Source organism: Lonchura striata, chromosome 2, assembly GCF_050655825.1.
Source record: "Lonchura striata isolate lonStrDom1 chromosome 2, ASM5065582v1, whole genome shotgun sequence".
NCBI lineage: Eukaryota > Metazoa > Chordata > Aves > Passeriformes > Estrildidae > Lonchura > Lonchura striata.
Window position 1 is genome coordinate 25,791,840 of NC_140704.1, and position 24,762 is coordinate 25,816,601.

Genomic DNA, 24,762 nt, shown 5'->3' on the forward strand with positions numbered 1-24,762 from the left:
TTACTGTGACATTTTAGGTGAGTTACATACTGCTTAGAGTTTCATAAGACTTTAGCTATTCTGTGTCATGTGGAAAACTTTGGAAGTGTTTCAGTGTTGTACTTCAAATCCCTTTTTAATTTTGTTTGTTTGTTTATTTGTTTGGAGTTTTTTGTGAGTTTTGCCTCTAAACAAATAAACAAATAATTTTAGATAAAGGTTTATACTCTTAGGAATCCAACTTAAAAGATAGCTCAGTAGTTCCATGTAACCCTTAACTCAATTTTTGGCCTCATCCTCCATATTTCTGCCAGAGAAAGAAAGGGCATACTTATTAGGCAATGCTGTGCTTGTGTTGGGTCCTGATTTCTACCAGCATATAGAAGCATCTGGGGCTCTGAATGTATGGGAAACCTGCAGATCTGTATCCAGTCTGAGGATAAAGCAAGAATTAGTTTCTGTCATACCAGAGAAGTATTTCACAAGCTTTTCTTCTAACGGAAATGAAAATTGGGAGATGAGAATGCAGCATTTTGTCAAGTAGTTGTTGTTCTTATGCAATGCATTTTTGGAAGCTGTCTACCATCATTACAAGTCAGATGAATTGGTCTACCATCAGATAAATACCTTTGGTCCAGCATCTCCCTCGCCTTTTGCTCCTTTTGGTCCTTCACGGCCTGCTGGTCCTGGAGGTCCCTGGTATAGCAGAGCAATAAAGCATGTCAGTAGTTGTCTTAAGGTACTTCTGTTCTTCAACAGAGATGAGAATTTCTTCACATTTCTGATGTGTAGTGAGTAACAGACATCTTCAGTCCCAGGCAGAAACCTAAAACAACTCAGATTGGTGGAAAAAAGACTTCTTGACTTACGAACATTGTTCTCAGCTCAGAGAAAACAGTGAGAAAGCAGACATTGATTCATATGCTGCAAGCATTAGACAATGAATTACCAGAGCTGTCCCATCTAAACATAGGGGTTACGTAACCTTAACATACTTGTGTGTACTTGTATTTGGTAGTCTGTTCTCCCAAACTCCCTGCTCAATTCATCTGCCCCTTCAGCTGCCTTTCATACTCCTGGAGGCATTCCCAGGCTCCCTTTCAGCATGCATAGGGCAGATGGCTTTGACCCATCCTGCTACCTACTTAGCCATATAAATCTTGTCTATGTCTGACAGTGTCTTTCCAGCTCATGGGGCACAAAATGGCAGGGGAAAAACATTACCATGAGACACCACAACAGAACCTTTGCACATTACACAGCAGGAAATGTGTCAGGTACATAGCATTACACCTGTGTCAGTTTGAATGATAGGAAACTGGAGCTGAGTAGGAATTTGGAAGCACTCAGGTCCTACCTCAGTGCATTTGGGAGTGTTTGGGAAGGTTGTAGTTTTAAATAAAGCTGGATTAGACACATAAAGAAAATAGTGCTAGTGGAAGTTTGACATGTGCTGATTGAAGGATGGCAACATTATTTCCACTTTCTAGTGGAAAAGAGAGAGGCTGGTCAAACATGTCTATGTGGTTTTGGGTGACTGAAATTTAGGATGATATGTCCTTGTAATGGAATGTGCCAGCTGGAATACTCAGGTATTAATTCCCTCTGAAGCCAACCATCAGAAAAGCAAGAGGTGAAAAATCTTCAAATTAGAGGATTTAACTGCCCAGTAGGAAAAGCAGCTGAAAATCCAAGGAACTGGAACTGCAAAATTTGGTCAAGAAGACAGTATTAGAAATCTTGACCAGAAAAGAGTAAAGAAAAGGGAGGCAGAAAAAAAAATTCAAACCAGTGATTTTATTTAAACATGTATGAGCAGCCATAAAGATTTTTATGGAACTACATGGTATCCCTTTCATGACAATGAAATGAGAACCATTTATATCCAAATTTAGTTCCATCTTCTTGTACAAGTGGTGCTGTATCTAGTAAAGGGCTTCAAAATATCCATGAAACATTTAAATTAGCTAAAGGATGATTAACTGCACTTAGTTAAGTAACTAAATCTAAGCAACTAAATACTGTGTTATCACATAGTAATTTTGTTGGGGTCTTTTTATTTTATATGTGCATACACATATCCATGTACAGATGGTTGTTTTGGTTTTTCTTGAACACAAAGTACGGAATTAAAACTACTTACAGCTTCACCTTTGTCACCTTTGTCAGCTTTTGGTCCTTGGGGCCCAGGTGGCCCAGGTGGTCCTATGCGCCCCTAAAAACAAAATAGGAAGTCAGAAATTATGCAACTACCTGGACTACCACAGTGTAAAGAATATTAACAAATATGTAAGGAAGCTATTTAAAATCTTTTTGGAAATATAGAATAGCAGTTACCAGCTCTTAAAATTTGTCTACAAAATTCAGGAATTTCTATGCTTTTTTAATTGTGGTTTCAATTGAATTAATTAAGATTTTAGAAGAATAAGAATTCTTATTAGGAAATTGTTAATTTCTGGATTTGTCATTGCAGAAATTTCCAGAGCATTGACTTTGTATTCAGCACATATAAAGTTAAATTTATTTTCAAAACCAAACTTTTATCAGTTTGGGGGTAAGTTTGAGCAATGAGAACTGAATTAAGAATACTGAAACATGACATGCCAGCCTTAAGATATATATGCACATTTTGAATTTCCAAGTAATCACATTGGTTCTCTCATACACTAAAGCAAAATTTCATTCTACAAGGGAAAGTAGGAAAAGAAAGAAATTCAACAATTATAAGAAAAAGAGCAGCCTAAAGTGCTCTCTTATCAAAAGACAATTACTCCTTCTATTGACCCTTCCACTGACTCCCACTAAAGGTTTTTGCATCTGCAAAATCTCAATGCTTCCTTTCATGGCCAGACAAGAAGCAAATAGCAAACTTTTCCTCTTTACTCACTCCAGTGAGAGTTTTCCTGACATTTAATGAGAAAATTAGCTGAGCTTGAAATAGACTGTTCACAGAACCCAGAAAGAAAAAATGTTGCTTTGAAGCATCTCTGAGGGTATGCTGCTGGTCTGTACTGTAGATGCTCACATGACAGCACTGGCAATGGGAAATCCTCATGGATATGTGTGTGCACATGCACCTCCCTCCCAGCATGTTATGGATATTGTGGCTGCACAGAGAGAGCTGCACGCCCTTCACTGTCCCACAAAACCAAGAAATATTAATGCACTCTATGAAAGAGTCAACAACTTCCTGAGTGTTGTTAATGTACATAGGTATAACATATCCTTGAGAATAATTACGTATAAATATTTTCTTGTCTACATCAGTAAAAGGAAATAACAAGGAAAATGAGACTACAAGGGACAGAAAACACTTGTTTCATTGTGCATAGTGCCTGCAAATTTCTACAATAGTATAATACTTCAAGAAATCGAGAGTTCAGGTAGCAGCTCAGACCTCAGCACCTGGTCTGTCTGAATACAATGTCCATGTCTGGACAACAAATCAGCTTGTATTCTAGTTGGATATACAACTAAAACAAACTTTTGGCCAAAATCTCCTGCCCCATGAATGTCTCTACCATAGACACAAATAATCTATTCTTATTACCCAAATTAACCCTATCAGAAAAATGGAATACATGCTTTATGATGCCTATACATCATAGGTTTAGGCTATCAGGTAGGTAAATTAAGAAAGACAAGGTAGACTCAATGTTCTGGGTAAGATGAGACACTAAAATTACTTTAGATGAAATGTGGATAGTGATGTTAGCATGCCTTATGCCTAAATAAGTTTTATATAGTAGGTCATTCCTGAATGAATTGCATCCATTCCTGAATACAATGGGACAGTTTCACTGAAAGTCTTTAAACAGACCCTGACCACCAGATTCAAACTGTGTCAGCTCTCAAAGATGTCTCTTCATGTCTCCTAATTTTCAAATGATGGAATTCTGATCCACCTCTGTAAAAATGTAAACAACCAGCATACTTCTAGATCATAAATAGCTTTATAATGGAAAGTCAATTCCATCTCTTCCTGATTCTTAATATCCATAGATATTAAACTGTAGATAAAACGAGTAATGTTTCAGAAATTTTTATTTAACAAGAAAGGAAAACATAAATCATGTGTTCATATCTGTTTTTACTTCTAATCTCACTAAAGTAAAAACCAACCAAACAGATGGCTTTTTCATTTAATCCCAGCAGGCCACTGTAAATACCAGATACATATTAACACATTCTCTTCTGTGAGAATTGGGATTTTGTCATGTGTCTGGGCTTGCTATTAGTAGCATAACCATAAATGCTATAAATCTTCTTAGGTCAAATCTATGGCCGAATCTTATATAAGAAACAGTTCTCCAGTCCAGATTATTTTTTTGGGGCTTTTTAAACAGTAGAGATGGCCTAAGTGCTCTGGGATTACTGCTTCCCACAATTTTATGGTGTCTGGAAGAGAAAGTCACAGTGACTCACTCTAAGTCAGTGCACTGGTAAGACAGCGAATGCCATGGTACCACAGATAGTCTGCTAAATGAATTCATCTGCTTTTCCAGACTTTCCAGGGCAGGTTCTAAAGTGTAGCAGTGTGGTAAAATGGATGGTGTTTGCTGCTACCTTCCAAAAGCATCTTCTGAAAAAGCCACTCGGGCAAGTACAAGCGCTCAATCCACCCTCACAGCACAGCTAGGTTAGTGAAGAAAGATGGAAAGGGTCTCTGTACAGAGTTTCAGCGAGACTCATCATAGAGTCACACCAAAGGATTCCAGGGACAAAAGGCAAACAGACAGGGCAGGGTCCTGGGTTAAGTATTGGGCCAGGAGCCAGTCATTTGGGGGTACAGAGATAGTACAAGGGGCAGGGCAAAAGGCAATGACCTATGGGGAAAGGGCAGATTAACATAATACTGCAGAACATCATGGGAGAAGCCCCTTTTGACTCACCCTAAGGAGTGAGGCATTCTCAAAGCCATTGGTAAATTCTTCTGGGGCACTATCATAGAATTTTCCCTAATAGGCTCAAGGCCTCCCCACCAAGCAGTTTTACAAAGTAATAATGCAAAAATTGTTGCTTCTACATCCTTTCAGAATAACAAAAATTTGTTGTTTTTATTGTATTTGTATTTGTTGTATTAGCTGACAAATTGTTGTATTTGTTGTATATGCATTATATAAACATAAATTTTGCACCCATGGTGATTAAAATAAAATAAAACAACTATTATAATCAAAACTTAATTGATTAAGGATATCACTGCACAATTAAGTCTTGTTCAACACTCCTTTTTATAAGAATAATAGAGTGAAGTAATTTCTATTTTAAAGACAAAGGAAATTAGAGTTTTCAAAAATCAGAAATAAAAGTTACTGAATGGTTCAATGTGCTATTCAGCATCCTCTGGTAGAGGTACAGGTAGAACTGTGTCAAGCTAGGAGCAAATACCACTACTGGTATTCCTCTAAAACATTATAATGCAAAAGCTATTGAATTAAGTGGCTTTATTTTGAGCTACATTGTGTTAGGTATACATAAATGAATTGATTTCTGAATTTGGGTCTATTGTCTATATTTCCACAAAGTGAAGTTATGAAACTGAGTGGAATATTTTTTATGCAGACATGCTAAAGTGGAAAAGAATAAAAAGATGTTTCTGAAGAAGGTGCCCAGTTTCAGTCTGGAAAGGAGATCATAAGAATGGTACATTTCCCTAAAATACTCCCTTATCAGAAGTGGCAGAAGTCTTAAAGAAAGTTGCAACCCCAGATCACAAGTGACAGAAGTACAATATGATATAAAGTGTGTTAGAAGGGAAGAGGTGAATTTGAAGAACTGCCTTCCAAATGAAGACTTCCTATGTGAAGTTTGCAGGGTGAGACTAGTTATATAATACTGGACTAGTTATTTATACAATTTTGTGTTTCTTCTTTGTAAAGATAATAAGTTTATTTTGGAAATAGACATAACCTGGAATGATGGAGAAGTTGAAGAATTAGTGAATTCCTTTACTTAAAAGATTCAAGTGGTGTCTGCATTTTCACAGGAGTTTTGCATGTCTCACACTTATTTACTTTCTATATTTTGTCTAAAAACTCCTACCGTTGGTCCCATTATTGAATTTCCAGGACGTCCATCATCTCCCGGTGGTCCCTTGTGTCCTGGATCTCCCTATCCAAAAAGAAACAAATTCAGAACTATATTAACTATATTCAGTTTTAACTTCAAACATTTTACAGAAAAGAGCAAATATTCAGTTCTTCCTTAGAGTGACAATTTTTTAGCTAGGTAACATGAAACCAGTATTTCCAGAGGGAGGTTTCACTGCCTTGATTCCGACCTCTCTTACACTTCTGATTCTCCCCAGCTGTGTAAAAGAGTTTGTTCTACCTTGACAAATAACTTGATGGCTTTAGTTTTCAGATGAATGTTGAATGTCATAATTCACTTTGAGAAGCCAGATGTACCTGTGGCTCCTACCTACTTTTGCCCACAAACAGGCTGCGTAACCTTGTTTCTGTCACAGCACATAGAGAACAGCAAGGAAATTCAAAGAGAAGTGCTAAGACAGAGTATGTTTAGAAAGCCTATAGATGCAATGGCACAGCACTTCAAAATTTCAAGTTCCATAGTCTGAAGTCTCAGGGAGAAACTTGAGTTTTCCACAAATATTACACAGCACAGCTCTTTGGCAACAGCTCTGGCAGTGGCTTTCCGGGAAAGCAATCAGGCTTAGAATTCATGTTCCTTATGTTAACCCTTCACGGAGCAAAATTTGGCTCCTTCTAGTGTTTAAACTTTGGCAACAGATGTTTCACTTTACATTAAGGAACTTACTAAGAAAATCTAAATTTGCAATGAAACATTTGCAATTTCTCAGTAAGAAGAACATGCAGTATTTCAGGAAACATTCATTAAGGAATGCGATTAAATGCTCTATCAAAACTACTGAGCAACTGTAACCATGACAAAGAATTACAAAAACCAGCTTTCTAATGTCACTGTCCCCATATTAGTAACATAATTACTGTTAAGGGAAATAAAACTTCAGTCCTCAAATGTGGGTGTATCTTAAAAGAAGTAAACTCCTCATGGACATAACCATGGCTGCCCAGGAGGTAGGACCTCTAGCAATCACTAATCACCATCTCAGATACTTAGAGATGTCCCAAAAAGACCTCAGACTCCCAGAAGTAACTCCAAGCTTTGAGAAATATTCTCTGCATTAGAAATGTATCATGTCTATCTTCTCAATTGCAGACACCAGGATGTTTTAGGAACAAAATTAGTAGTTATCGTTGTACTTTCCACAGCTGAAAGATAAAACAGACCTGTGTAGCTGATCAACTGTCCAAAACATAGTAGATATTTGTTTAAATCAAAGAAGTTATGATGGAACTAAAGAAACAAAGTTTTGTATATTTTCTAAAAATCAACATGCATTTTATAATTACCCAAATACTTGGTGTTTTTCCACCAGCTACTGCCCATATAAACCCTGCTCTAAAATTTAGTAAAGAATTTCAAAAGACTCCTACAGACTTCATTGGGTTTTGGACAATGACCCATCTGCTATGAAGGTTGTATGAACTGTACTGAACAGAATAAAATCATAGGGAAAAAGGCAAGAAACTCTACAAAGTTATTTTCAGCATGAATTTATTAATGAAGACTCTTGACTCCCTTACTTGTCTATTTAAAAATGTCACAGTAACTGGAAAAACAAAGAAGGGAGACTGATTTCATGAAACTTGTCCTCATACAAGTTGTGTCTTTCAGCACCTCACTTGTATTCTCCTCACATAAAGTTTGGCACATTATTATGGTTGGAAACCAATATAAGAGATATGAGTATTTCACAATCTTCTTTTTTTTTGGTAGGTGGTAATATTTTTACTGCAGGTATACCCTGAGCATCTTGCATTTTTGTCTTTCTTTCTCCTCCATGTACAAACAAATCCAAAACATATCATATGCCTCTGTGATGTCCTATTGCCAGAATGTGTATGTCATATATATTGTATATGCCATACCCTCCTCTACTAGTGGGGCAGGGCACATATATTTTTAAGGAAGAAGAAGAATTAGGATGAAATTTCTTCAGAATGATACAATACACATTAGTGATTCCCTCACTCTAAAAACTAACACCCAAGGGAAAAGTATCAACTAAAGTTGAAGTCACCAGACATAACAAGGGTAATTTAAGTAACAAAATTACTTTATTATTTAAATATCACTGATTTTTAAAGTATTTTTAAAACCTTCAAAGTTAGCTTTTTTTGTTTGAAGAATCCACCTATTTTACTCAGCAGGACGAATCCCACTTATTTCAAGTACATTTTTCCCATAGAGAAAATGAGGTGGATGTAGCCCTAGCTATGTTATATATGACATTTCATTTCAAGTAGTACATACAGGCCAGTTGTTCATTTGGAAGTGGCATACAAACACTCATCACAAAAAAACCCAGCATATAACACCCAAGAACTATACATAAACATATTCTTGCAGGGGTTTAATGCCATATTTTAAGAAGGAAAAAGCATAGAAAATTTGGAAAAAAAACCAACTTCAAATTGATTAATTTCACAGGAGGGACCAAAGAAAACATAAATCTAATAAGTTTTAGAGTGTTTTTTTGAGGCATTCAGGAGGAAATAACTATGTACAAAGTTCAGCACACTATTAAAGGGCCTGGCCTCCAACACTGTCTGTTAATTTTTAATACTTTTCAGTTCTTATTTCTAAAATTCAGTATTTTTGTTCCTATGGCAAGGAATTTTAAGTTTTAAAAATCAGATTATTTTAATTTTGACAGAAATGTACACTAGAAATTTCCAATATCTGGTCTCTAGGAAATATGTATCATATAGTCACCTTTGGTCCAGGAGGTCCCCAAACAGATGATCCAGGTGCACCAGGGACTCCTGTCTCTCCACGATCACCCTGTTACAAAATGGAATAATTCAGACTTAAACAGACAGTTTGACTTTTTGAACTAAAAATATCTACAATACAGATCTACCTGCAAAACAAGCAATACTATAAAAAATACTTAAATCAAGATATTGTTCATATGAAAGCTGGTCTAAGTTAAATGTTTTAAATAAGTATTGGTTGAACTGTGTATTTGACTTTTTTTAGTGTTAATTATTTTTTTTCCTCTGGTTTACAATCCAATGGAAAAACCAGAACACTTATATTATTTCAATTTCCTTTTAATTCATTCAGAGCCACACTTAAAAAAATATTATAACAGAAATTTAATGATTCAAAGTAAAAATTTCCTAAATACTCATGGTTAGAATCATTTGGACAACTTTAGTTTGGCTTATCAGTGCTCATGCATAACTATATGTAATTATATCTTTTTCTCCTTGAGACTACTGTGTCATTTAGGATAGATGATGGAAATATTTCTGCTTTCCCTTTGTTCTGTTAAGTCTCCAAGCATCAGATGATTGAGAATTTTTTACACTGCATAAGCTGCATAAGCTTCATAGATTTTTTAATAGAATACAAAGAGAAGGGTTACCATGGAAGAACAAGCTTACTTTTGCTCCAGCTTGGCCTTTTGGTCCTGTAAGACCAATCATTCCTTTGGATCCTTTTTCTCCAGGGTCACCCTGAAGAAAACAAATTTATTTTTTTCAATCACAGCAAAGATTCATTCACAGCTGCAGCTACACAAATAGCCCAAACCACAACAATAATTATTAACCCATAATCAGAGAGACATTTAGATGCTCCACTCCAACTGAAATCCTGCTCATTTCTAGAATGTCCTAAATTATATTAAATGGGAGATAAAATTTGTCTCTCTACTAATGCATCTTTCCAGGCTTTTAATTTCATATTAAGATATCTAACTATTCTCCTAATTTCTCTTAGCTTCTCTTTGTCTATCAACACACTAAGCTAATCTGTCATATCTGAACTTTAATGAAAATTCTGAATTTTTATGAATGAATTTTTATATTAATAAAAATACTGAATTTTTAGGAAATCTCTACTGCTCTATTAACTTAGGCTCTGTGTTTAGCGTCTGATTTTGCTGCACTTGTTCAGGCTCCAGAACACATTGCTCTCTCTCTTCAATCCTTTTAAATCACTAGCCAAAATAGAGTTGATTCTTACCATATAGTGAAAGAAAAAATAGGTCAGAATCCAATCTCTTAAAATAGCCTTTAGTATTTCCCCAGTATGCACATCAAGTCATACCTTTTGACCTACAAATCCTTTGCCAGGGGGTCCTTCTGGGCCTCTTGGACCTTCATCTCCCTTTTCCCCCTAACAGAGATTAAATGATTAATTATTTTTCATGTAGTTCATTTTACTGATAGAGTTATGAGAAACAATTCTTGCATAAATACTTTCCCCGAAAATGTCAGTAAATATCCGGTTAATCTTTTTTCCTACAAAGAATAAAGTATTCTGTCTTTTAAAACCCTTCAATCTCCTACATTCATATTCCTTATTTTCACAGGCATTTGTAATAGTGCCGTTTGCAACTGTATAAATTCTTTTTAGGAAAGATTCCATGCATATACTTATAAAAGAAAGAGAAATGCTTGCAAATTTAACAGAAAATATCTTGATAGACCAATTCTGAGAAGTAATTTTAGGCAAGTCTATAGCCAATGGCCAATCCAGGCTGAAAATATTTGCCAGGAACATTACATTAAATAACTCAAAAATAGCCCACACAAAACATTCTATTAAGGAACATTACCTACAAAATATTTATGCATAATACAAGCCAGATTAGTATATCAGGATACCTGTAGGTAATTTAGAGAGTAAAAGGTAGATTAAAATGAGGCTAAAATCCATTTCTGATTTGAACTGTTGATGAAAGTGATATTACAGTGCCTGTTGTTGATAGGCATCAGTCTGGATCCCACTTTGGTGAGACATTGTCACACCTGCAAATAACTCGTGTAATATCACCATGCTACTCACTGCAGGCATCCAGCTGTTCTTTGCACTGCCCTGAATACCCAGGGTAGCTGCTCAGTATTTTTACCTTCAATGGCTTACAACAGGGAAGGTGACAGCACAGAATTAATCATCAGAGTAAAGGCAATATACAAGAGAAAAAACCAAAAACCCAGCATGACCATCTGTAACTTTAACCCAGCATTTACTCTTAATGCTGATGCACTTCTGATACACTGGAATATTACTTTTTGAGTAGGGTTTGATTTAAATTTTAAAAATATAATTAAGTAGCAACAGAAATGCTACATATTTTCTCATCATGGAAGGCTTACTGCTTCAGGCTGGAGTTTGTCTGACTGATATTTGAACTTTTAGGTGACAAAAATATGAAGTTGCATTCTCAATAGATATGTATTTCTAGTCAAATTATTTTCTGATTTAAAGTCTGCAGTCAAAAATACTGATTTGCTTACTCCAAATTATGTGTAGTTTGTCAATTCTACATGTCAGCCAGCTGCTACCCTCTTATAAGAGCTGCACAGTAGCCATCTGGAGGCACCTGGATTCTCAGCAGCACTTAAAAATCATGCAAAGCACTGACTTTTGCTTACTCAGCAGCTCATTCATTGTGGAAAGCTTTACAATTGAAAGTTTTAATTTAATTTGCTCTAAATTTACTATTTCGGCCACTCTGCTTTGCACCTCTCTAAATTACTGTTGACCATTTTGAAGTTATGCTTCTTTTTCCAAATGTGGTGGAGTTTTTCCTAGATCCTCAGAGTTTTCTTTGAGAACAAAGAGCCCTGGGTTCAGCTGTTTGTGCGGGTTCCTGCACCACAGCTGAGAGGTTTCAGCCACAGCTCACCACCCTGTGAGATGCCCTAAGTCCCACTGATGCAGCGTTACTTCTTGGTGTCAGGAAAGATCTGAACAGACCACGAGGAACAGGCTAAAGACATGAGCTAGCTGCTCTGCGAGAGGATTGTGAAATGTAGCAGGAGCCAATTGCCCACAAAAGGCAGGGCTGCTTCCCTGCAGCTCATTCAGGTAGTAACCACTGTTTGAGGAGTTTGTTGGACACATCTCTCCCAGTCCCTTATCTCCAGAGAAAGTGTTGGTATGTGCTTTCTTCAAGGGTGAACTCCACTGCAAACCTGCAAATAATCTGTTCTTCCTTCATCACCTTTTTTGTTCACCTTTTACATGTGGCAAAATATATTTCCTTACCTTTTTCCCTGTCAGCCCTTTCTCTCCCTTCACCCCCGGCTCTCCTGGGGGTCCTGTTAGACCTGTATCTCCCTTAAAGAACAAAAAAATTGTTACATCAGCCTATTCAAAAAAATAATTTATTCTGTAAAATGGATCCAAAATTTTGTGAAAATATTAATTAAAGATAAACAATATTTTTCCTCAAATAAAGGTTGTTATTTCCAGTAAGTAAAATACTCTATAGATATTAATTTTTAATATCCATAAAGTAAGTATTTGAAATTTCTCTCCAAGTTCTCCACCTACTTCCTAAATCTTGGAGTTTTATTAAATAAATTTATATTTACTCAGTGAATAAAATAATGACTGAATACTGTTTGTTATTCTGTGCATAAGAACAATATTATATTAATGTAATTTACTTGCTAAGTCAAACACCTGGGACTTCAAGGATGGTCAACCAAAAATGTCCAATAATTGACTGGACACTAACCCCTCATCATTTGTACAAACTGACTAAAGCATTACTTTTAACATTTACCAGAAAGAGTTTAACAAAGTCATAGGAAGCAGTCCTGCCAAGCATTTATTTCATGATCAAAAAAAAAAAAAAAATTAAGAACAAGATATCTGTGCCACCTTACCTGATTTTGGAAGCCCTACTTAAGTCATTAAAGAAATGATTAACAGTCTTCAAAATGGCATCTGAAGCCAAAGGTTTAAGTTTTTTATATCTCTTCCAACACATAGACAGTATAACCACCATTGTAGCACAGACTGGTTTTTTCTTTTTCCCATCAGAAAAACTGGGGGTATAGAGTTAGCAACCTTTCTAACAGGCCCTGGAAAGACCTCACTAGTTTAGAAAAGATTAGGGGAAAACTTTGTTCCAGTTATGGTAGTGGCAATGCTTTTACAACCCTCACTGAAATTCCTTCTTATTTTGACCACAGTTAATTTATACCAAAAAGTCTTCTACTTGGTTATCAACAATTAGTGGAAGAATTAAAAGACCACGTAAAGAACAATTAAAAATAAAAAGCAGGCTTACTTTATGTCCTGATGAGCTAATTCCTGGAAGTCCTGGTTCTCCTTTTTGTCCAGGTCTACCTGGTTCACCCTAGCAACAAAAAGTCTTTAGTTTAATAATAGAGAAACACAGTTTAGCTTCATTCACTTCTTGCACGATTTAATTAGCTGCTTAAACATAGAGGTGAATGTAATCACATTCTACAATTCTGTGATCCTAAGTGGTCATGTTTTCAACTGGGAAATTATGTTCTTTAAAATCCCCTGTAACTTGTAGGGATGCATCTCTTTTATTTAACCCTGCAGTGGGCAGAAAGTCAAAGTGAATCACTCCAAATTTCTTTCTATGCTTCAATGCATTTTATTTTTTACTTTACAGGACTATATCAAAAACTCTTTGGTTCCTGAATGGAAAAGTGAGTCCAAATAAAGAAAAATCAGACATCCTGATTAAGATAAAGTTTTAGCCTCATAATTCTTTCTTCCTGTAATTCTAAAACAGTTAAAGAGATAGGAATTTCATGTTTCATTTTTGCTTTATCGCCTGAAGAGAATTAGCCTACCACATAACATGTTTCACAGGTACCTATTTTTCTCTACATTAATATTAAATATTGCTGCTTTAACTGCTGCTTACGTGCCAAAATTATACCCAGAAGAAAATTACTGTTTTCTCATGCTTTTTCTACAGTGTCTAACATCTTCCTTTTATAAATCAAGGTGATTACTAAGCACACTTCTGATTTGCAGATCATCAGTTTATTCCACTTGGTCTTGTCATATTGCAGCAATTCCACTTTCCTCATCTGACATGGTACCACTAGCGGCCTGGGGTTTGACAGCAGCAATTTTCCTTACTTTTGTGTTCTCTTCCTACTTTCCCTCCTTCTGCAGTGCAGGGTCAGCTAAGTACACTTCAGCTCTTTTTCCACGGTGACCATTGAAGGCTGAAGACCAGGCTGAAGGTGTGGTGGGATTAGCCTGAAGTCTCAAAACCATCACTGAACTAAAGCTAAACTGTTGGTAAAATGATTTACTTGAACACAGCATATATGTGGCACCAAACTCATTGAACATAAAGATGTCTGAAAGATCCTCTGCTTAAAAATATGTGTTCCTTTAGAACCAGAAGTTCATATTCACAAAGGTTAAGGGCTGATCCTAAGCAAACAGAAGCAATATGTTCCATCTTGGTAACATGGATGGCTTTCTCTCTAAGATTCAAAAGGAATTATTACTTCCAATAAACTTATATTTTCTTCTCATCAAATGCACTTTTGAAAGGCCTGGAAAAGATACTTACTGTTTTGTGACAGTGCTGCTTTTAAAAAACAATGTTTGAACCATTACCTTTGGTCCTGGCCAACCAGAACCTTCAGAGCCTTTTGGCCCAGGGACTCCTGGTGGACCCTGTATACCCTATAAAGCAAAATAAGTGAGTTTTAGTGCATTACACTCTTCCACATCTGAAAAGTACCACATGCATTAATTGTTCAGTTAATAACAATGTTATCTTACCTTTATAAGAAATCTTTCTTCCAAAATTAACAGAACCCAGAAAATCTTTTGTAATGTTTCAGTTTATCCAACTGCTAAAGGATGTGTTCAAGTCTCAAAGGGCTTGACATTCAGAATTGATAGGTACCTTAGCCTTGTAAAATTCTTGTATATGATAAATCACCATCAAAGCAATGCTATCTGATTCACCTACTATGCAAATTATTATGCAGATTAGAACAAATTTACATTTGCTTGATTCTACGATGTTTCAAATCAGTCAAAATCCATTGCATTTACAAGCTTTGCTGACAAATTAGTTTGATACATTTAAAAATGAAAAATCACTATGAGATTTTTAATGTTTTTATAAAATAAATTATAATATCTTTATAAAGTAAAATTATAGCTCTGATAAAATATATAATGAAAACATTATGCAAATGCTCATTACATGTCCAAAATGTGGACTTACCTGTGCCCCTTGATGGCCTGATCCTGGTGGTCCTGGTGGGCCCTGTGGTCCTACCTGGCCTTGTTCGCCCTACAGAAAAGAACTTGTTCACCCTACACCCAAGAAATAAATTGGTAATAGTCCATGCTATCTGATTAACATATTTAAATTAAACACAGAGTAGCAGAGTAGCAGAATAGCAGTCCTCAAGCTGTATTATCTTGAAGTCTGTTGCTTCTATTTGAACCAAATGTATTCAGAATACCTGGAACTCTGCCTATGACAACTGATCTAATAAAAAGAATGCCCCTTCTTCCCTACAAACTCTATCTCGTTTATAACATTAGATAATCACATCTGTAATTTTATTATTAGCAGATCTATAGCTCATCTTTACATACTGAGATTGATTTTAAAGATCTTCTTGTGCAGAAATGTAGACAGTCTCTTGCACAGCACCCAGAAGAGAAACTCTCAAATGTAAACACAGCAGCTGCAGAGTATGTCAAAAACCTTTAAAATTCAGAGTGTTTCTTTGCCTGTTCCAGGTCCATTAGATTAGATGACTCAGGGATTTTTACATTTTTATAGTTATTTTTAAATTAAAATATTTTAAATTGAATAATTTAATATAAATATTCTATTTAAATATTAAATAGAAATATTCTATTTAAATCTTTAATTTAAATAGAATATTTCTGAAATTATTTTAGGAGAAAAAAAAAAGTACATTTCTTTCCTCATACTCCCAGCTGCATAGAATATAGTCCTTAGTGCTCTAAGTTAACATTACCAGGCTCAGCTACTTGTATTGATGGAGCTGCATGGAACAGCGTAACCCAGCTGCTCAGATCCAGGTAAAATATACCTTTGTATAGTTCCAATATTGTAAAAAATTACTCTTAATTTAACTATAAATATAATTGATTATAGATACAATTATAAATATGCTCTCAAGGTATATTGCCTCACCTTGTCACCTTTGACTTGATCACCTTTTTCTCCAGGAGGGCCAGAGACACCCTGAGAGCCTTTTTCACCCTAGAAATCAATGACAGTTTTGAAACTTATATTTAGAAACTTATAAAGAACACCATCTTAGACAACCTGGTCATCACAATGTGAATAATGAGGAAAAAAGTATTCCTTTACAAACAAACTAGAAAGATAGTTAATGGAATTACTAATATTAGAGAAAAGAAATTGGTTACAATTCATAACATACTTCATCTTCACTCATGTTTTTGAACATAGGACTTCAAAAGGAGAAAATTAAATATTAGGAGGAAGGAAGTTATATTTTGAAAACATGACAATATGTTCACTAGTCAGACAGATCAGTTCAGAACTGAGTGCAAAGATGTGACTGATGCCTTTTCCATAAAAGGAAGAAAAATCTTTGCTTCAAGGCTCTAAAACAGAGGGATGTATTTTGATGGGAAATCCAGTTATGATTTATTAATAATTTTTTTTATTTGTACATATTTTTTAAAAAGTTGACATGTATTAACCTAGCAAACATTCTAAATGAGATTACTGTCCTCAGAGACTCATAAAATTCATCTTTCAGTTTCCCAAAATGGTAAGGCAAAATTAAAGCAGTTGCTGAATATCTTCTTCCAATACAGAACACAAATAGCTCAGTAGTTTCTTGGAAGACAATTTATTGCACTAATGCTATCAAAAGAAATTCTCTTATTAAACACATAAAAGAATCATTAACTTACTATTGGTAGAGATGGACTGTACAATTTTTTTTGTAATTACCTGGATAGAATTTCTGAAATCAGTGGGGTATTCTGGGAGCGCAGTGATTCAGAAATCCAAGATTCATCATCCACATTTTATACCAATGGAATTATCAGTGGCCTTAAATAACTTAGACACTACTGCAAATTTGGTCCACAATATTAAAGAAAGTAATTTCCATAAAACTACCTTATCACCTTGAATGCCCTGTCCTGTCGAACCTTTTTCACCCGGTGAACCAGGAGGGCCAGGTGGTCCCTGAAAGAAAAAAAAAAAAAAAAATTCAAACTATACTAGAAATTCAAATTTTTATAGAGACGTTGTGTAATTTGTGAGTACAGGATTTTGTAACACTTAAGAAAGTGGCAAGTGAAAATGCTTCTACAATATTTGACCGAGCCCAAGCAATTAAAATTAATTGTAGAAATCATTAGTTGGGTCATTTGGAATAGAATAAGCCAATGCTGAATTCATGTGAATTACATATTAATGTCTAAAGACTGTACTCTTACAACTCAAATGAATCTTCAGATTTATTTATAAAAGAATTAGTATTACAGTGAAATGCATTCCTTATAATTTCACATAATTTCATGATTTTCACAATAAAAATCATCAATTTGAACATATTTTTTATACATAATGACAGGCTGTATATGCAACACTAGAGAATGTTAATTTTTATTTAAACAAATACAGAAATAAGTATTTTTCTTTCTGTCCTCTCAAAAACTCAGCTAACTTTCAATTTTTAAAGCTAGCATATATTTTTTTAAGGATGATCTTGATTAAACAAACAGTTTCCACATATTTTTGTGAGAAAAATAGTCTTTCACAAATGCAAAGTAACTTTCAAAAATACTAGAATTAATCTAACACCCATCTACATTTGTGGCTTTATATGAACAAGAAAATAATATATTTTATACATTTCAGGAAGAAAAAGCAGCCACTGAGCATTAAATCAAGATCTTGTCAAAGTTCTGTAATTCAGAAAATAAAGATAGAATTAAAAGCATGTAACTTGTGTCCTTGTTCTTGATGGGATCCAAATTACACTTAAGAGTGGTTATTGAACCAGGAGCCAATACAGCTACTGACAATCAATTACACTCACTAAGACTTATTTTGTTGCATTTAAATTTCCAATGCACATATCACTGACTTACAGGTAATCCTGGCTCACCAATTCCAGGAGGTCCTCGTAATCCAATTCTACCTTCTCGACCTTCAGCACCCTTGTGAAAAAGAAAATTAGAAAGTTCAGTCCTAATTCAACTTGGTACTTTTGAAGAGCGTAGCATTTACAGATAGATGATTTAATGGCATCACCACAAAGGCTTGAAACATAATGTGCAGCTTCTAAAGGGAAAAAAAAAACCCCATACATGATGTTTTAGAAACATTTGAAAGTACCTTTCTATTAATACTTGAAACACTAGATTGCATTCCAGTACTCAAGACATAGGGGTAACTTCTTAAAATTGCAAAACCTAAGAGATTACATGAATGAGGGAGTTAACTCAGACTAAATTTGGCTGCAGTACCAAAGCAGGAATGCTCAGGTGTGAGGGCTGCTCACTGTAGCTTCTATTTAGGTATTTGAATTGAAGCCTGCTTCAGTGGAATATGGGATTGCATGGGAACTCCAGGAGCATTCAGTTGTTGCATCTTCTACTTACAAGGTGTCATAATCTTCATAATTTCTCCAGTTTACTGAGGACTGTGTGCTTCAAGGATAAGGACACAAAGGATTTAAATCTTTCTACGAACTAGTAAAGAGACAGGGGGTGATATTTCTTCTCCATAAACTCTTTCCCTCCGGGAAGGGAAGGGAAGGGAAGGGAAGGGAAGGGAAGGGAAGGGAAGGGAAGGGAAGGGAAGGGAAGGGAAGGGAAGGGAAGGGAAGGGAAGGGAAGGGAAGGGAAGGGAAGGGAAGGGAAGGGAAGGGAAGGGAAGGGAAGGGAAGGGAAGGGAAGGGAGTTTTGTAGTTTTCCATGAGAAGATCTGGCTGGCCAGCGTAGGCAGACATGACTTTACCAAGACTGGATTCCACCTTCTAATCTTTTGCAATAAAATGAGATGGAGAAATAAAAAGCTGCATGAGAGAATCTTCTAAGAATATCTGTTCCCTAGTGAATTACAAGGCAAATCTCTCAATTGACCATGTATCACAGTGAATGAGATGCATTTCTATACCTTCAAATGTGGTTTACTCATTAGTGCAAGCATCTGCTAGTGCTTGAAAATTATCCCACACAGTTAACCCCCAATTAAATGGCATTGTTTCTGACTTCTATCAATAGGATCATCATAAAATTCAAGAGTTGCTGGAAAAGCGGGTCTTTTATCTCTATCCTTTGTGACTACAAAACCCTGTAAATCAGTTTTACATTTAGGTGACAAGAATTTGACCTTGATAAAACTGTAGGTGAGAAATTTCATTCAAAAAAATGACTACCCAGCACTATCATTTAACAAACATATTTCTGAGTTACCTTGGGTCCTGGATCTCCAATGCCAGAGGGTCCTGCAGGACCATACGGACCTGGAGGGCCTTGTTCTCCCTAAAGAGAAAAAATGGAAAGAAACTATTAATATGAATAGAAGTTTAACCAAATTCTGACGGAGTACCTTTCCAAAGCCTGATTTAGGGCTAGAGAAATACATTTAAAAAAAAAAAAGAAATTAACAAAGCAAAACAATCTAAACCTGTCTTGAAGAAATATGTTTATGTTAGAAGCAGGGCTAATATCCTGGCCATACAAGATATAATAATTTTACAAAGCCACTCTTTCATATGCATCATGAAAGATAATTTTTTCCTCCCTCTATCTTTGCTCCTGACTTCATCCAATATTTTGGAGCTTCCACAGACTTTTCTTGATAGAAAGATGGATATTTGGAAATGAAGCAGTGCCTAAGCTTCCAACATTGCACTCAAGGTTCTTGCTGTTACAACAAATGTGCACACAGCATGACTTGTTCCTACTCCTATCTTTGCAGCTCCTTCCTCTCAGTCTCTCTTCTGGATTCTGTGTTTCTAACAAAGCCAACACAGCCACATAGTTACTAATTTTTGTTTTAATCAAAATGTGTTTGTTTTGTGGGAAGGTGCTAATTGTTTGAGGATTGAAGTTTTATTTACATAAAAATTTTCTATGCTGAGTTCTGTAACCTTTCAATGAGAATTTTGCACTTGAGAAGTCAATAGAAGTGTAAAAAATTACATTTCCTCACAAAATCAATCAGTTTTTAATCAGCCAAAGAAGGAAGCTAAGATTCAGAAACGTAAAGATACAGCAGAGGTAAATAAACAGAGTATTCTTGAAGCTTAATCTCTGATAACTATGCACTTGTAGTGCTACTATTGCAGCTTTAGATCTAGAATAACATGGAATTTGATGCCCAGACTTAAATTCATTCCACTACAGAACAGTATAATAATTTGGAAATAGCTATGAAACTTAAAACTTATAAAAAATGTAAGATTTGCTGGCACATCTTCGTGATGTAACAAATCAATACAGCACCCAGAGGAGTTATGTCTTAAAAGGCAGAAACAAAACTGCAATTACTCAGCAGAATAGTATATCTCCACACAGGACACTGATAGGGTATTAACAACATTGATATTGTGTTAATATGGATTCTGTGTGTGCAACTATTGCAAAAATACAAAACATAGCTAAAAGGTTGACTGTCTTCCTACGTAGAACTTATTGTTTGGGTTTCCTAATAGTATTTTCATTAAACCTTTGGACCAGACTCACAATTCTGTTCATTATAACATAATGCAATTTTTACTGATATAAAGCATATTACAAATTTACCAGTTTTCCTCATACCTGTGTTTTTCTTAATGTATTAGTTTGAAACTGATCAAACAACAACAAAAATTCCTCAAACAACCCATCTTCTATACTTCCTACAGCCTGGTGCCCATGAAATTTTGCCTTTCAGCCCGTAGGCTTCCTAGCTCCAGCACCAACTCTGGCTTCAGTACCTTTCAACTTGAGAAGCCACATTAACAGGTTCAGCCCCATGCAGCTTCAGGGCCTGAAGAGAGTTTAGGATGGACAGGGATGGATATACCCACTGCAAGAGGTGCCAGAGAGTGAAAGTAGCGGTCACAGGCTGCTGTAAGGCAAGGCAGTATGCTAAGTGTTAGCTACTCCAATTCCCAGTCCTTGTTTCTTCAGTGGAGAAGGCAGAGTGGGATTTCTGTTGTGCTAGGATGCATGAGCATACTTCACAAAATGAATCCAAAAAATACACAAAGTTGAAAGTATATTTTAAAAAATATCCATCAGGTAAAAAAAAAAAAAATCAGCTGCATACTGCACTGCTATGCCCTGGGCACGGCAAATGCCACTCAGCACATTGCCTCCAGCTGATAAATCAAAACCTCTGAAATGGTGTAGGAACTTGTTACATGCTGAAAAATAGCATTTTATAAATATAGGTTCATCTATTATCTGAAACAATAAGCCAACCCCCTTTATTGTGCTTGGGAACTGCTCTCCAATTTTTTTTCCTGTCACCCAAAAGGACATTGTGTTTCCTGTCTATATTGACAGTCCCTGACAGAATTTGCCAAGGACAGTAACTATGATGGATGTTTCCTATCATGCACTATCACAAATAATTCACTTCTCTGCAAGTTCACCCACGATAGAGCCGTGCCTTGAATGCAGATGGGAGTCCTGCCGAAGTTAATATTTTTCCAAAAGATCTATTTTTTAAATGTGATAAAAATATTACAGAGTTTTTCTTCCAATAAGAAGAACACAAGGCCCATGACACCAGTGTGTCATGTGCCTTGCAAGAGCTGTTGCTGTAGGTACAATACTTGTAGGTGCCAGGGTAGGGAGGGTAAGAAGCCTTGTGATAAAAGTCATGTAGGGTAGTATGAAAATGTTGTTGTGTGATACACTTTTTTATGGATAGAAGAGGATGCCTGAATATTAATGGAGAAAAAACCCTCAACCTTCTAGCAGACAACATGCAAAACTTGGAAACTTAAATTATTCAGTCTGTTTTAAAGACTGAATGTTTCAAACTTCAAAGGGCTATTAACAAATCTGGGTTTTATCTTCTGTGGTCCTGGTGCAACAGGTAATGTGGCACTTATGAAAACTATGAAGTTCTGGCAATAATATTGCCTTATGTCTACATGTAAAAAGAAAAGTCTACTTTTCCAAAAAGCTTTTTCATAATAATTGTCTTTGTTTAATGCTTTGCTCAGATTCTTTTTTCTCCCCTTATTGTGATTTTCCTTCAGGTGCCACAAAATATCATCTTGAGCAATGGGAAGGAAAATTACACTTGATCTGAGCCTAATATTTCTACATATTAAAATTCTACCATTTTAAGCCTGGAATATACCTAACAGTCAAACCCAAAAATCCCACCATCTGCTCCCCCCATCATTCATTGTGTTAGGATGAGTTCCAATTAGTGCCAATATAAATAATTTCTTTCCTTCTCAGAAAGCCCATACATACTCTAAGGAACACAAACACACTGTATTTCAGTCTACAATGTGATAATGTTTAAGCAACAGTAAAAAAAAATCTTTCAATTTCAATGATTTTATCTTTAAAGTAAACGTTGGTAACAATAATGCAAATAGAATTAAATATTTTAACATGTATTATTGATATTTTGTATTTCTTAGTTAAAATATCTAGGAACTAAACTTGTTCATAGGAAAATTGGACCTTTTTCCCAGTCTTCTGGGAAAGTTGTAACTTGCCACATAAGTCAGGAAGGAATTCATATGTCATCAGAGAAGAAACAGATCCCTTAGCAGTTTGTTCTGGGAAATGTATTCAGGAAAATATGCAATGATGGATTTTTTACAGAATTGTCCCAGGATGATTTTATGGGAAAATCTGTTTTGAATATCCACATTCAAATTAACCTTCTCATTAGAAGTTTGAATATATGTCTGTTCATAAAATTTGAGCCTTTAATTGAAAACCTTACTGTGTAAATCAAATTTTCCAGAGAGGTTCCTTACTACAGCAGTGGATTATAAGAACATCATTCTCAGCCTTTCCATAAATATATTGTGATTTCAAGAAACATGCATTTTATATCTAGTAGCTCAAGAGTAGTTAAAGAGTTTAAATAAACCCAAGCTCAATTCTGAAACAATAACCCTAAGTACTTCCTGCTCATCAATTTTTTATGAGTTGAACACAGGTCGTAACCAGATTTCATCCCTCAGTTTTATAATCTGTAGCCATATATTTCGGTTTGTAATTTATTCACAGAAATTTGTGAATATTCACTATTATTGTCCTCATTGAAAAAAAAATCTTCAAAAATTACCTTGAATTTACTGAAGTGTAGAATACATGGTTTGTTGTTGATTTGGGTTTTTTAAAATAAATATTAGTTAAGCATCTGCAAATAAATTAAAAGCGGACCAAAAAAAAAAGTCAACTAGTCTGAGTAAATTAATAGATATATGCATGTCTAAAATAATTCTTTTATCCAACACTGAGAATACTAGGGGACCCTAATTTAGCTTTGCAAAAGTGCTATATTGATTACTAGAACTCTGTTTTCCATAAAATTCATGGTGATTCTGTTTCCTTCCTGGAGAGGAAATCAAAATTAGTCCTTGTGTCTTAGAATGTTGGATTTTCCTGGAGTTGTATTTTCTGGGGTTGCTGCTATTGAAGGGCAAACCTGTCTTTTAATGAGAGCACAACAATATCTTGGTAAATCCAGAAAAAAACATGAAGTAACCATTTCAGATGCTTTTTAATTGTATTAATTAACTGAGTTAAGACATATGTAGAACCTAAGTAGGAAGATGATGGAAATCAGACCACTGGGAAAGTTAGACAGTAGATGGGATTCTCACTGGATAATGTTTATGGTCATTACACTTATGATGGACTATATTACATGAACAGAGCAGAACCAATTGTAGCATGGCTTTTCTCTTTGCCAACTTCTATTTTTAGTATTTTACTTAATGAGATAGTGTCTTCTGTGTTTTGGAAATTGTTGAATCATCCAGCAAAATCATATCGTGGGCCACTCTTGAATTCTTAGTGAGACAAGAAACACAAAATATGAGTTCCTTGCTTGTATAAGCTGCAGTATGACAAGAGTTGAGTGTCTCTACCTTAGATCCAGGATTATAAATTAGTGTTTCTGCAAATTCCATTAATCATCTCTGTGTGAATTTTTTCCTGTTGGTTTACTTTGCAATTCTCTTTAAGTTTTATAGCTGAATGAGGTGCACTTTGATCCAAGTTTTCATTTTATGTTACAATATAGATAATACGTGATGGCTAACAAGGTTGAAGAGTGCCTTAATGTGAAGCAAATGTCTAAGAAAATAAAAAGTATAGATGTGAATAGCATTTATTTTGGTATTTAAAGTTACTGAAGCAGCCAAACCAGCATAGAATTTGGCTTTAGAAATAGTTTTCTTTGATAAATTTAACATCTTTGTATGAATCTTGTCAATGGGCAATAGAAAGTCAGTAAACCAGGAAACAAGCAGAAGAATCTTTGTTCTTTGCTCAGAATTTGCTCTGGAAACAGGACCAAGTTGTCTAATTCAGAAGATAGGAGATACACAGTGAAAATTGCTAGTTCCCAATTCCTAACTCTGAGTGAAGTGCCCCATAACCCTCTAATGTTTTTCTCTTATAGCCATTAAATACTGTGTTGCAAGTTTATTGTTAACATGTGAATTGTGAACAGTTTAGCATTGGTTAAATGGAAATTTATTTAGTCAGGTAAATTAGTAATAATAATAATAATAATGCTTTTATGATTTTTAAAATAAATATGGAGCTCAAACAACTCATTTTAAATGTCTCAGCCTCTTTATGGAGAATGTTTATGGTAATAAGATTATTTAGGTAGTTTGAGATGTTAGAAATTTGCAGAATTTCAAATAAAATTAAAAAAATTAAAAATTTGCA

The 24,762-nt window shown here is 35.2% G+C and overlaps 1 protein-coding gene across 1 annotated transcript in view; it reads right to left on the minus strand.

Moving 5' to 3' along the window:
* COL28A1 (collagen type XXVIII alpha 1 chain) overlaps positions 1–24,762 on the minus strand; it is a 65,989-nt gene that overhangs the window by 22,848 nt on the left and 18,379 nt on the right. Inside the window, exons 12-25 of the mRNA XM_085567222.1 lie at positions 19,303–19,371; positions 17,974–18,042; positions 16,994–17,062; positions 16,028–16,096; positions 15,077–15,145; positions 14,455–14,523; positions 13,127–13,195; positions 12,094–12,165; positions 10,147–10,215; positions 9,480–9,551; positions 8,803–8,871; positions 6,025–6,093; positions 2,123–2,194; positions 607–675 (exon numbers count right to left, since the gene is read on the minus strand). Coding sequence (XP_085423348.1) covers positions 607–675; positions 2,123–2,194; positions 6,025–6,093; positions 8,803–8,871; positions 9,480–9,551; positions 10,147–10,215; positions 12,094–12,165; positions 13,127–13,195; positions 14,455–14,523; positions 15,077–15,145; positions 16,028–16,096; positions 16,994–17,062; positions 17,974–18,042; positions 19,303–19,371 — 975 coding nt within the window. The remainder of the gene's footprint in view (positions 1–606; positions 676–2,122; positions 2,195–6,024; positions 6,094–8,802; positions 8,872–9,479; positions 9,552–10,146; positions 10,216–12,093; positions 12,166–13,126; positions 13,196–14,454; positions 14,524–15,076; positions 15,146–16,027; positions 16,097–16,993; positions 17,063–17,973; positions 18,043–19,302; positions 19,372–24,762) is intronic.